General features: G+C 41.5%; 1 protein-coding gene across 1 annotated transcript in view; it reads right to left on the reverse strand.

The window, feature by feature from the left end:
- adipor2 (adiponectin receptor 2) overlaps positions 1-15021 on the reverse strand; it is a 54262-nt gene that overhangs the window by 9748 nt on the left and 29493 nt on the right. Inside the window, exons 3-5 of the mRNA XM_034163878.1 lie at positions 14748-15016; positions 4417-4623; positions 1194-1365 (exon numbers count right to left, since the gene is read on the reverse strand). Coding sequence (XP_034019769.1) covers positions 1194-1365; positions 4417-4623; positions 14748-14834 — 466 coding nt within the window. The 5' untranslated portion in view covers positions 14835-15016. The remainder of the gene's footprint in view (positions 1-1193; positions 1366-4416; positions 4624-14747; positions 15017-15021) is intronic.

Raw genomic sequence — 15021 nt, forward strand, 5'->3', positions numbered from 1 at the left:
GTTTATTCATACCAGACATTTTGTATGTCATATTTGAATATCAATGATCAAATATCAATTATACAGTTGTATGCAAAAGTTTGGGCACCCCTGATAATTTTCATAATTTTCCTTTATAAATCAATTGTTGTCTGGATCAGAAATTTCAGTTAAATATATCATATAGCAGATGAACACACTGATATTTGAGAAGTGAATTGAAGTTTATGGGATTTACACAAAGTGTGCAATAATTATTTAAACAAAATCAGGCAGGCTAAAAGGGCTGTGTGGCTGTGTGGCTAGTGCAGGTACTGGGAATCTTGTTAAAGTTGACGGTCACATGGATTCCAGTCAATATCAGCAGATTCTTGAGAACAATGTTCATGAATCAGTGACAAAGCAGAAGTTACGCCGGGGCTGGACCTTTCAACAAGACAACGACCCTAAATACTGCTCAAAAGTTACTAACAAGTACAACAAGGGGAGGTTAGTGGTTAAGGTGTTGGGCTTGAGTCCAGAAGATCATGGGTTCAAATCCCCACCTGACTGGAAAATCACTAAGGGCCCTTGGGCAAGGCCTTTAATCCCCTATTGCTCCCGGTGTGTAGTGAGCGCCTTGTATGGCAGCACCCTGACATCGGGGTGAATGTGAGGCATTATTGTAAAGCGCTTTGAGTGTCTGATACAGATGGAAAAGCGCTATATAAATGCAGTCCATTTACAATGTTCTGGAATGGCCATCTCAGTCCCCAGACCTGAATATTATTGAGCGGGCTGTCCATGCTCAGAAACCAACAAACCTGACTGAATTGGCGATGTTTTGTAAAGAAGAATGGTCAAAAATACCTTCAACCAGAATTCAGACTCTCACTGGAAGCTATAGGAAGCGTTTAGAGGCTGTTATTTATGCAACAGGAGGATCTACTAAATACTGATGTATTTTTTTCTGTTGGGGTGCCCAAATTTATGCACCTGCCTAATTTTGTTTAAAGAATTATTGCACACTTTCTGTACATCCTATAAACTTCATTTCACTTCTCAAATATCACTGTGTTTGTCTACTATATGATATATTTAATTGAAATTGCTGATCCAAACAACCAATGATTTATAAAGGAAATCATCAGGGGTGCCCAAACCTTTACATACAACTGTATTATTTCAGCTGAACATCATTTAGGAGGCGTTCGTCTGCAGTGGGTGTGACATACCTAGTAGGTGTGTCCAGATGTTTCCTGTCTCTGTGTGGATTCTGAAGATGCTCCTGAAGCAGGCACGGAATGAAGGCATCGGCGGCCTGTGGCCATGAAGCAGGAAGTCGTTGTCCTTCAGCCAATCGGGGAGCACGTCATGTGGTATGACGCGCCACCGACCCTCCCACACCTGAGTGGTTCACAAGTTACAGAAGAACTTCACATCATTTGAGAAGGGCGACCTCATCAAAATCTAATTTACATCTCAGCTCATCACTGGTCAGTGACTCGTGTGTGTGTGCCAACTGAATGGTGTCATGTGAGATCAAATACATGGATGTCTAAATCCTCCAACAGCGTCACTTCAATTTACAACCGGCTGTTTTTAATTTTAGTTGTGTGTGTGTGTGTATACGCGTGTGTTATTCTGAGCCAAGTTCAGACAAGTTCACATTCCAGCTGCGTCATCTTACAAGCGGGTGCTCATCCTCTTCTTTACCTCCAAATTACCCAGCAGATTTCAGAACTGGACATAAACCACCTGTTCACCGTCTCCAGTGGACACCAACAAAACCACGCCCACAACAAACATCTCTGAATACACTGTAAAATATAATTTAATCAACTCGTTACCCGATTACCACTGGCATGTGACCTGAACCTACATCTTCGGGTCACGCGTTAACTTCTGGTGCACGGTGTCGGGTCTCTGTGGTCTCATTAGCGTGTGGGGGGGAAATACATCAGGTTTCAGTCAGGTGTTGAGGACTGTAATGCTACACGTTCTGCCGACCGCGTGATGTTTGTGTACTTCAGAAAGCAGTTTGTGTAAATCTGAACTCTGGATTAACCGACAAACTCAGACTTCATGTTTGCAGAACAGCTGGTAACATCTGGTTCACTCAACTAAGTAAAACATGCACAAGGAGATTAAAAAAAAGCCCTCATAAGTGGAACACAGATAACGTATTTAAAAAAAAAAGAATACATAAAATAAAAGTGTTATGTTCAGTGTTAAAAAGTAGCTAACATTTAATTTAAAAAATGCTATATAATCTACCAAAAAAATATATAAACTCACCAAGAGTAACCTCAGCATTCACTCTGCAAATACTGCTGAGTCATGCACAGACATTACTGATGATGTCACCACACCTTATGATCTTGATCAGTAAAAAGGTGATGGTTAAAAAGTGGCGGGTTTATGACCAGCGGATCTTCTGTTGCTCTTGGTGTGCAGTTGAGCGCCCTGAGTGGCAATGTGAGGCATCACTGTAAAGCACTTTGACCATGAAACCTCTAAATAAATGCAGTCCATTTACACGTGAAGCATCTTTCACTTAGAATGCTAACTGCGACCATTTAATCCGAGCTGCGCATTCAAACCGTGGCAGGACTTCCTGTTTACATCATCGCCTTCATTTACTGAAGCAGCCTGGAGAAGAACTGTTCCATCTTTGTAGCCAATCACATCTGAAACCCTGGAAATACATCATATTAACAGATAAGTGCTTCTTGTCAGGGCTTCCCAGTAAATAAAATAACTCTGGGATGAGTTGTGGGTCTGTGCGTTGAGGAAAACGTACAGTAAGTTTTCCAGCGCGAGTCACATTCCTGTCAGTCCGACGGATGGTTGTCTTGGAAATATACTCAGCGTCACACACACACCCCACCCAAAATACAAAAGGTGCAACATACTCATAAGTCCCCCTCCCTTCCTCCAGAGGTGAAATTTGCTCGAGCCATCGATGGCGTGTCAATGACGTCATTATGACGGCTGAGAATATTGTTCAGATAAGTGAGTGAGTGTTTTGATAAAACTGGAAATGCAACAACAGATAATCAGAGAGCGACTGTCAGAGCAGGTTTTCATGAAACCTCTCTCTGGAATGCAGCCTTTGAACACGTTCTGTCGTCAAGCCTTCACAGTTCATTCAAAATGCTGCAGTTAGAGTACTGACAGGGACTAGAAGGAGAGAGCATATCTTACTCATATTGGCCTCTCTTCATTGGCTTCCTGTTAATTCTAGAATAGAATTCTTCTTCTTACTTATAAGGTTTTGAATAATCAGGTCCCATCTTATCTTAGGGACCTCATAGTACCATATCACCCCAATAGAGCGCTTCGCTCTCAGACTGCAGGCTTACTTGTAGTTCCTAGGGTTTGTAAGAGTAGAATGGGAGGCAGAGCCTTCAGCTTTCAGGCTCCTCTCCTGTGGAACCAGCTCCCAATTCAGATCAGGGAGACAGACACCCTCTCTACTTTTAAGATTAGGCTTAAAACTTTCCTTTTTGCTAAAGCTTATAGCTAGGGCTGGATCAGGTGACCCTGAACCATCCCTTAGTTATGCTGCTATAGACTTAGACTGCTGGGGGGTTCCAATGATGCACTGAGTGTTTCTTTCTCTTTTTGCTCTGTATGCACCACTCTGCTTTTAATCATTAGTGATTGATCTCTGCTCCCCTCCACAGCATGTCTTTTTCCTGGTTCTCTCCCTCAGCCCCAACCAGTCCCAGCAGAAGACTGCCCCTCCCTGACCATGGTTATGCTGGAGGTTTCTTCCTGTTAAAAGGGAGTTTTTCCTTCCCACTGTCGCCAAGTGCTTGCTCATAGGGGGTCGTTTTGACCTTTGGGGTTTTTCTGTAATTATTGTATGGCTTTTGCCTTACAATATAAGGCGCCTTGGGGCAACTGTTTGTTGTGATTTGGCGCTATACAACCCCTGGCAAAAAATTATGGAATCACCGGCCTCGGAGGATGTTCATTCAGTTGTTTATTTTTGTAGAAAAAAAGCAGATCACAGACATGACACAAAATTAAAGTCATTTCAAATGGCAACTTTCTGGCTTTAAAAAACACTGAGAAATCAGGAAAAAAAATTGATCTTCCCACTGTCGCCAAGTGCTTGTTCACAGGGGGTCGTTTTGACCGTTGGGGTTTTTCCGTAATTATTGTATGGCCTTGCCTTACAATATAAAGTGCCTTGGGGCAACTGTTTGTTGTGATTTGGCGCTATATAAATAAAATTGATTTGATTGTGGGTTTTTTCTTCTTCCTTTTATGATGCAACTTTTATGAACCGTTGTTACTGTTAAATACCGCTGCAAACGAACCTCCCATTTGGGAAGCTGCACTAATTCAACTGAATTAAAGGTGTGTGTGTGTGTGTGTGTGTGTGTGTGTGTGTGTGTGTGTGTGTGTGTGTGTGTGTGTGTGTGTGTGTGTGTGTGTGTGTGTTACCTTATGTACAAACTCCTCCATCTTCTCCATGGCATGGTGAGCCTGCAGCAAAGGAGTCATTCCCATAAAACCTTCATCAATGGTCTTCTCCTCTTCTTCTTCTTCTTCCTCCTCCTCCTCCTCCTCCTCCTCTCCTCCTCCACCACCTTCTGTCCCTCTGCTGTCCTCTTCCGCTCTTCGTCTCTCTTCATTGCACTCTGGGATGTTCTGAAAACAAACCCAAAACCATTTCAGGAGACTTACGACGAGCGAGTCATTATCTCCTGCAGAAAACTAAAGAAAAATCTCTGAAAACACACAAATTCTATGTTTGTTTCCTTTGAATTTATTTACATTTCAGTCTTCTTTTCTAGCATTCAGTGGACTTTTATAACTGGGTGATGGGTAATCTACTGACCCGCAGGGATTCCATCCTAAACTCAATTTCTGTTTTTTTTTAAATTTAGCTCTACTTGCACTCATTTATATAGATATATATTTTTTATAGGTATTTATAACTCGTTCCAGGTTTTACTGTGTACTTCGGTAGCCAAGCAATGACATTTCGTTGCCAGACTCACTGTTGTGTTTTTATGCAATGACAATAAAGAAAGTCAGTCTACGATTTTACTACATCCAAATAACTCTGTCCAGTGACTCCATGAACTTTAATCATGCATCTTAAATTCAAAGGGCGAATACCAGAGACATAAATGTTACTGCAGAGATACCCCAATGTCTCTACTTTCGCCACATGCAGACTGCAATCAGGACATCCATCGATACCACAAAGATCACAGCATCATCTGCGAAGTCAAGCTCAGTAAACTTTTCCTCACCAACAAAAGCACTTAAGCTGGTGGACCCCACAACCCTACCCAACACCCAATCCACTGAATAATGTATGAACCAAAACATATCCATGAGGAACACCAGACTTCACTGCGAAGAAATCAGATTGTCCTCCCGCTCTGTACAGCACTCACAGTGCCCATGTATATGTCGGCTATGATGTCTAGCAACTTATTGTGGCTCCACAAAAGAAAAGAAAATCTTATTTTACTGGTGTGTGTCTTGTGTGCAGCTAAATCTGGTTTTTAGCGTGATACATTCGGGGGGGAAAGCAACAAATTATCAACTTTTCCATTTTTTAAAATCAAAGATTAGACAGACCGTGTTAATTCCATCTAGTACAACAACTTAACCCTCTGGGGTCCGAGGGCATTTTTTGACAGTTCACTTGCCTGGCATAAATGTTTTATTATTGCTGTTAACAGCTCTCCCTGTACCCCACAATCAAGTTTTATGCCTCTTTTTTCCAGGACAACATATGCTTTCATAATACATGCGCTTTGTTGTGTTTTATAAGTGTAATGAAGGTTTACAATCAAAAATAAGGAAGGAAAAAGTAAAGCGGAAAATAATTTTCCGCACACATTTATTCAAAACACACAGCAAACTATAATAAACAACTGTTTACTGACACTTTATAAAGGTAATTTGAGGTCTCAGACTGTACAATAAAAAGGTTCAAACAATAAACACAAATGCACATTTTGAACAATATATACAAAATGGTCTGTTTTTTTTTTTGTCGTCATGGTAAAAGCAACAGAGTTATCCAGTAACATTCACATGCAAACTAGTGGAGCAATCCTGATAGTTACACACTCTTTGTTTGAGCACGTGAGATTGTCATCAGAGGCTCTCCGTCTGCTTCACTGATCGCTGTGTGTAATGGCGCAGGGTGCATTTGGAGCCCAATAGTATGTACTAATTGGAGCACCCAGGGGGCTATTCAAACGGGCCAACTAGCAACACATCACTCCTGAAAACGATCTTTGGCTTTTCACGTGAAGTAAATCTGCCCTATGATTCGATTATGGAAAACCATTTGACAGTGAACCAATTCCAATTGGACACTCACATTGCGCACGTCATCACACAGTACAAAGATGGCTGATGGCTGGCTCAAAAGTCCACAGAGTTAACTTTTCAGCAAAAAAAAAAAAAAGTATGTTTCTATCTCATATCATTAAAAAGTTATTTATAATTTAGTAAAGCTTGGTCTTAGGCGTCGTATACGGTCGGCCCCAGAGGGTTAATAGCTGGAGAGTTAGAAACAGGATTTACATGGCTAACAGTTAGCTGACAGAGTAAAAATATAAAGTGGGTTTTAATGTGTATAAAACTGACAGAAGTATGAAAATCTGCATAGAGGCTTTTCACATTTGCCTTAGTGTGAAATCGTACATACACAAAGACACCGAGGCCAGATAGTCTCCAAGCGATAAGAAAAGACGTTAGACCTTATAAAAGGTGCAGAACCGGAGATAATTAGAAAAAGACGAGACAGAGAAAGGAGTCTTGTTGAATCTATAATGTATGACTAACCCATTTCTCAGACCCACTAGCAAAACTAATCACACTAAGAGTCTCTGCGAGACGTCTCCTGTACACGTGTCTACCGCTAACACATTTAATGTGTCTGCTCGCTTTAAACATGCCTGTCGTGCGTGAAGAAGAATCGTGCACCTTCAACCCCAGCTGAAGGCAACTGACTGTAAAATCCAAATCCAGTTTTAGAAAATACAGACACCCAACACTGATATGGTGTGTGTGTGTGTGTGTATTTAAATGCTGTTTTGTGATTTGTGTTCCTCTCAATATGAACTGTAGTTTACTACACAATGCCTTTCTGATTGGTTTTGTTAAAGGTGACATAAGCAATATTTTAGTCATTAATATAGCAGCCAACAACTACATATGTTGCATGTAAAGATTTAGCGGCACACTGAGTAGTCCACAAGACTGCAGCCCATTTTGACCCCATCAACACCACCTATGATGAAGAAATGACATTCCAGTCTCAATGGCTTGTAAAGAAATAACTAAAGTAACTAAAGAAGTAACTAAAGCTCGGTAGGGGGGGGTCAACGAACGATTGTTCAGGGATCCAAAAATAATTAAATCACTAAATGCTCCAATCATGGTGAAAAGTGTCATTAGGATCATTAGGATTCCGAAAGTTATAGTTTGGACTACCTATGACTGAATGTTATGGAGTTATGAGGTAAAAACTACAAAAATGGCAAATAGGTCAAATTCAGTTTTTAACAATTACAGATGCTCCAATTTAGGTAAATTATTGGTGTGCCAACAGGAATTCAAAAACAGAATAGTTGTGACCATTTTGAATGGTTGGTCTCCAAGTAACAGAGAAACAAGGTCAATGATCACTAGATTTATAACTTGTTACCACAAAATATGATACTGCAGGGAAAAATCGTATCACAGCCATGATGGAAAGTAGGAGCAGGTGTGCTAGAAGTGAGCTCGGTTCTGTTTGAAGTCTACAGTAGGGCTGATGGCCACCACGTCCACGGCTGCTCGTCACTGTAAATACACCTGCTTCTCATTAAAGACAAAATGTCAAGAAGCCATATCCTGCAATGCTAAAGTTAAATTAATTAATACTGGATGCACTGCAAAGTTTTATGGGTCCTACTTTGGTTCAAGCTCCACCAACTCCAAGGAGAACAAAACAACCGGTAACGCTAATGGTGTCCAGCTGGAAAGATGTGGAAAGAAAGATTAACAAAGAACCTGAGCTGTGAAGGCCGCTCTCACATAAGGTGTACTATCCCGACCTTTAGTACTTAACGTGAAAAACACATCAGTGTGGTCTTACATGTGTATAATCCCCCACACGTTGGACTGACTCAGCTGCCCCGATGCCAACCGCTCTTTTTTTTTTTTTTTTTTTTTTGACAGCACTCATGGACTCAGGTTTCACTGTGTGAAAGTGTTATGATCCCATCTCCCTGGGAAGTGTTCACGCTCACTGTATGACAGCTCAACACACATGACTCAAAGCTGCTGGAGGTCAGCAGGCGTCCAGTCAGACTCAAAGCTGCAGTCACACGTGCTGCTGTTCTCTTTTACAGAGAAGACACTCCCTCTGGAGTTTTCCGTGAACCACCTACAGCTATCCGGCAAAAATCAACATTTGCTCCAACTTCTCTTAATTTTTCTTCAACTCTGTTATATAAGTCACTGTATCTGCTCAAGTCATGGAAGGTTTTGTATGCAGGAGATAGAAAACTCCACATAAGCAGTGATCTTGCTCCGTAATTATCATTAGGACTCTGGTTAGATGCATCAGAGTTGAAAGCAAACGGTGACCGACTGTCAGCTGTAATTTGAGATTAATTACATCCAAATCAGGTGAAGACGGTTTGAACTTCAGCACTTTTTAAATGCAGTGTCCTCAGTTTTCAAAAGGACAAAAACTAAACATTTGGGCTGCTGAGCTGTTCCACAGCAGCCAGGTGTTTTATTCCCTCATCACATTTAATAAGACAACACACAGAAGGTGTGTAACTGTGATAGACACCTACAAGAACAAAAAGTGAGCAAGTCCATGTACATTATTTAAAAAAAAAAATGCTTGCAGAAGCAGAAGCAGCGGCTCTGCAATCAACGTAGAGAAATGACCATTTTCCCGATAAACACCCTCAAAAATAATGGGCGCTCCGGCGTAATGTGAACTGAAGGACTGATAAGGGAATCGTTAAGCAAAGAGGCTGTTTATGTCGGTGGATCGAATCATTTCTTAAAGATTCTCAAAAGGAACCGATTTTCGATACCCACCCCTATGTGCAACATCTAATTAATAATGCGCAATTTATCACACTGTACGAGGGCTGTCCGGATATCCACTGTTAAAGGAGATTTTTTTAATGAAAGACGTGCGGACGGGTCCGCGCGTCGGGACGCAGCCGCCGCGATGCTCCACCACAGGAAAAACACCTCTGTTGAAAGCCTTAAGGACAAGTTGGAACATGTCCTGCTGTTAAACAATTTCTCATATACTCACTCCACTGAAAGCCATCAAAAGCCGCCTGGATTTTACAAATGGTTATCAACACGGAGGTGTTTTTCCTGTGCCGCCGCATCGCGTCGGCTGCGTCCCGACGCGCGGATCCGTCTGCACGTCTTTCATTAAAAAAAATCTCCTTTAACAGTGGAATATCCGGATAAAATGCTGAAACCGACTTCTTCTGAAACTTCTCTGGTCTCTCACGACGTCCTGGATCAATAGAGCCTGAAATGTGGAGGTTTTCAGCTTGAACAGGCTGACGACGGCGGCTGAGAGCACTGAGCGACGTCTCGCACCGTGGGAAGTCCATAAAGCGACAGAATCACCTCAAAATCTCTCATCAGCCGTTAAAATTTTCACTGAAAACCAGCTTAATTTTTCGAACCGTGTCCACTTCGATGTGTCTCACAGGTTTAGAAAAAAGTTTGATCAAACAAAGCGCCAGTCTCTCAGCAACTTCTCAGACAAAGGAATTCCGACGAGGGGCTGGACGACTCCTCCCACAAGGAGTGCTCACAGGCGAATGACGTCACCGACAGGCATGGAAAAACTCACGCAAGCGCACGAGGGTTCAAGCATGTCTGACGTAAAAACATATGAATGAAATCCATATAGTTTTTGAAAAAAATAAAAAAGGACCGTTAATTTATTGACAGCCCTCGTATATAAACTAGGCATGTCCCGATCAGGTTTTTTTGGCCCCGATCCGATTCATCTGATTTTCAGTATCTGCCGGTCCCGAGTCCCGATCCGATACTTTAAAAAACTGAATGAACAAATGCTAAATATATAATATTTTCATTTTAATCACCTTATTTTATTATTTATCACTTAAACAGTACACTTCTCCTTGAGGCAGCTTGAACAATCAAGTAATAATCTACCAGACTTAAAAAATGTACAAATTTCCATGTTATTTTATTTGTCTAAAAATAAATGTCCAAGGTCCTTAACAAAACAAGAAATGATCTAATCTGAAATAACAGGTGGTTTTAATTTACAGATGAAAGGTTTCTAAAGAAACATTTATTGATTTAGCTATTTTAATTACAAGTGTTCTAAACTGTCAGTAAATTGTAAACTAATCAGAAATTTTGAGGTAACAAACAACAACAAAAAACATTTCCAAGGATTTTTCTTCAGAAAACTGCTCTATAAATGAACAGTCCTGTGACACGTTTCTGTTGTGTACAGATCAGTGGTTTCTGCCACTAGTCTTCCGCGTTTTGGCCCGACGCGTCATTCCTATTGGACAGCACGAAGCTACGTCACAGCTCAGAGCATCGAAAGTTGGATTGGGTTGAACTTGTGTTTTTTCTTTTGTTCAATACAAAAATAAAATACAATAAAAAGATTGGGTTGAACTTTGACTGCGTCAGCCTGCTGACAAACGGTAATGTGCACTGCCGTCAGAAGCGTTGCGTCCTTCTGACGCCTCTAAAAAGCAACGCGTCTTATTGAAAATAATGCTTTTTAGACCGATTCTTAATGCCTCTGACACTTCCGACGCATGAAAGGCCATTAATCTGCAATAATGAGCTTGAAATAGCGCTGATCAAAATAACGAGGATAAAATCTATATCGGATTCCTGATCAGGATGCAACGTCCGATTTCAAATCAAGTCTGAAACCACGTGATCGGGCCCGATTTCCGATCACATGATCGATCGGGACATCCCTAATATAAACACATATTCAGACTTCTTGCAAATACGTAGTAGTCTTCTCTTTTTTTTTTTTTTTTTTTTTTGGAACTGTATACACACACACCTCAGACTGTGCACCTTATCCCCCTTCCTGTATCACTGTTTTATGTGTTTGCACTGAGAAGGAGTTATTTTAAGTATAGTGACAATAAAGACATTCTATTCTATAAACTTTGTACTAATTTATTGTAAACAGAAATGTAGCACGTGCACAGCAATAGGACCAAAGTCAACAAAGTCAACATTGTTCTAAGAAGAATAAAGCAAAGAACAATCCCATTCCTGACACACTGTGTATGGACAAACAACAAAATCGAGAAGACGAAAAGTAACTGCACACGGATGTCCGTAGGTGTTCGTTTGATAAGGAGCCAGTTTCAGCAAGACAACAGAGGAGACAATACTGGGAAAGTGGGAGAATTGGGAAATCCTTCAAGATACAACTCAGGAATAAGTGACGCTGTTTTTCATTCCAATCTGTCTTCAACCTCACCAGCAGAAAAACACACATGAAGTCCCCCCAAAACTCATTAGCTGTTCTGCATGCCGTTCACTTCACTAATTATGACTCAAACACATACATGTGAGACACTGTGTGTGCACGTGAGAGTACACGTTTGAGGACAACTTTTGAGGAGACAAACATTTGAGGAAAAAAAAAAAATCTCTTTTTATTCCCATCTGAGCTTTATACTCGATGTAAACAAAGTCACGTGTTGGCGGTACATTCGCTGGCAGGGTCCTGCAAAGACACGGACAGCCAATAGGGAGAGAGTGGGAACTCTGTGGACCAATGAGAAAGAAGCTCACCCCTGTACAGCGTAACTGCTACACTGCACGGACAATAAGGCTCGCTATGTGAGTCACACTTACACAACGCCTTCTTGGGACGATAGCGAGGAAACAACCCCCCCACCCCCCCCACCAAAAAAAGAGCAACAATGTTCCGGCACACAAACATTCCAAATACTAAAAATTCCAATCTGTTGGCAAAAACCTGTTCTCACCATCTCTCGTCCAGCACCATGAGAAAAAACAAACATCTGCACAAGAAGCAAAACACTGACTTAAAACTAGAAAGCACTCAGAGAGCGTAGACACAGCCACATGTTCCTCAGTGTTTAAAACGTTCTCAGGACCCGCATCGAATGCAAAATAAAACCCCTGTTTTTTTAGGCCATTATCCAAAAACTCAAACTTTCATTAATATCCTCTCTCTACTTTTTGAGTTAAATGTTGCTATGTGCCAATTTTAGATGATACTTAGTAAGTTGTCAATTATATTTTCAATATAGTACAAGAGCCATTTTTATTAAACTAAGCACAAAAGCCAATTGTTACATTAAAAAAAAAAACTGCAGGACTGTGAGTTTGGCTGACAGTGACAATAAACGGAAATGAAACTGAACGCCTGATCCACCGATGGCCGGGTGTTGATATATGAAAGTAACCACAAAAAAAAAAAAAGGAAAAAAATCCCCTCTGACACAAAAACAGGACATGCACATGACTCTCAGGTTTATTGGCATTTCCTGTTTTTTTGCAGGTTGTGTGTCCAAAAACAAAGACTGTGGAAGAATGCAGTTGAGGAAAGCACCTGCGTGTTTGTTTCACTTCTCAAACTATTTTATTTGTCAAGCAAATATTACGTGAGAGTGCACCCTTTCCCCATTTTACGTGCAAAGTTGCCCTGAAAATTACATTTTTGTCCATCTTATCAGCCTAAGCTGTGAATGGAAATTTCCTCATTGTCTTCTGTGCCTTAATTAACTGTACAGACCTAATTGACCCTTCAACAAATGAAACTGGGGAGGGGAAGCTGACAGGGAGGCTCCAGGTATCAAGGTTTCATCTTGCCGTCACTCCGTGTTCTAGTTTATGCAGCGCTTATAAATAGGACACATCCTTCCGAAAGATGGTTTCTTACATATTTGACTGTGCATTTTTCTGCTTTGTCCACTACAGGAGTGACCTAAAGATTCCCAAAGAATCTGAACATGCAGTCACATTGTCTCAACATGTTTATATGACGGCATCATTCGTTTAGCTAAAGGTCATGCTAGCAATACGGAGAAAATGAAGGCTTAATCCTAATAACTCTCCCTTCAACCTACCACAGTCACGCTAACACGCTTGAGAACCCTCATTTTTGTGAAAGAGAATCATACATGAAACCACTAGATGACACTAAATCTTACACACTGTAGCTTTAAACTACAAATATGCACTTGTTGGATTCAGTCAATGTAATAAAGTACCCTTGTTGAACAATTTTTAATACTTGTCCCAGACAACCAAGCTGGTGTTAATATTAAACCCTGTAGGTGTTTTGTTTTTAATGGGGGGGGGTCTAAAAATTTACATGAAAAACACACTTCAGTCCATGGATGGAAATTTTGTTGTACTATTTTTCCTGACTTATCAGAAAAATGTAAAAATGCATGGGCTGGCTCTGTGGTTGGCATGAAGCTGGACACTCTGGTGGCAGAGAAGAGAACACTGGACAAACAGCTGGACATTTTGGACAATGCCAGTCACCCTCTGCACACCATCATCAGCAACCAGAGGAGCCTCTTCAGCCACAGACTGCTCCTTCCAAAGTGCAGGACCAACAGACTGAAAAACTTCTTATTCAAGGGGGAGGAGGAGTAACAGGAATACAGGGGACAGGAAGGAGAGGAACAGTAGTAGCCAGTAGCGAGCAGTATTTTTGCTATCTAATCCAATCCAATCCCATTTCCAGTCAACATTTCTGAAAAAATGTGCATAAAACGTCAGTCCAAAGAAAGAGAAGTTTGACAGCTAAATGTTTTAAATCAAAAGACGCCAGTAAAACCATGTAGCTCATCACCGAAATAAGACTAAAAAGCTCCACAAAAAAAATATGGTGAGAGAGAAGAAAACCAGATTACTACACAGATTTCAGACACACACCAACACCTCCACAAACTGCTGAAAAATTCAGAGAGGAGTGTGTGGGGTGTTAAGACAGCCTGCCCATGCTGATTGCAGCACAGGCACCAATTTCCGACTCGGGTATGGGTTTTGTGTTACGGCAGGTAAAAAACAGAAGCACACAAACACAACAAACATCACGGTGTGTTTCCCTTCAACGGCTCTATGCTGATTGTGTTTCTCACACACATATAAAGTCAGCTGAAGTGAAGCCTCAGAGTGGAGATTTTGTTTTCTCGACAGATTGCCCTCACAGGAGGCTAATCACACAACGTTTTGGGGTCATTTCCCTCCCCTTTCCTTCCAGGAACAAGTCTGTATATAGACACAGAATATAAAGGGCGTACTCTGGGTTTGCACATCATCAATATCAGCATCACGTTAGACTCTGAGAGTCTAAAACCCTCTAACAATGTGCTGTTAATTACTGCAGCACAGAATGACTCATTGTCAAATAGGAAAAAGCCTTGGAAGTGACAAGGATGTCAATAATGAGTGGAGGTGGTAGAGGATGGAGAGCTTAGGAAGCAGGCTCACGATCACACCTGCACCAAAATTAAACTCAGAAGCTGCTGGATCAACCTGGGGAACTGATTACCGCACTATCCTGCAGCCACGATCTCTGAAGAGTCCGTAAAGCCCGAGTACCCCTGCACTCAGTGGGACCAGACAATTTATTCTCTTTTCACCATTTAAGCATTTATGTATCAAAGTCCACATGTTAAATCCTGCTTTAATTACACTTTATGTTACAGCACTCGCTGATTTCTGAACCCATCAAACGTGATGCGCACATGACTGCGGCTCACCCTGTTGCACGCGGGGCACTCCGTGGCGCTGAGGTGACTGGTTGAAGAACCTGAGGTGTGCGTCTCTCCTTTGACGTGGGGACTCATGTGATCTGCAGGCACGCTGTCTGTTGACTGGTCTGTAAGATTCACAGTTCTGTGTCGCAGCACAGAGGCAGAGCCTTCGGCCCCACACGTCTCTCCTCCGTCCAGCTTGAAGTGCTGGACTGGCCTTCACCAAAACGTGGGCTGAATGGTGGCGGGTTCCATCACAAACGGCACAAAGGAAGCTGCA

Source organism: Thalassophryne amazonica, chromosome 22, assembly GCF_902500255.1.
Source record: "Thalassophryne amazonica chromosome 22, fThaAma1.1, whole genome shotgun sequence".
NCBI classification, from domain to species: Eukaryota; Metazoa; Chordata; class Actinopteri; order Batrachoidiformes; family Batrachoididae; genus Thalassophryne; species Thalassophryne amazonica.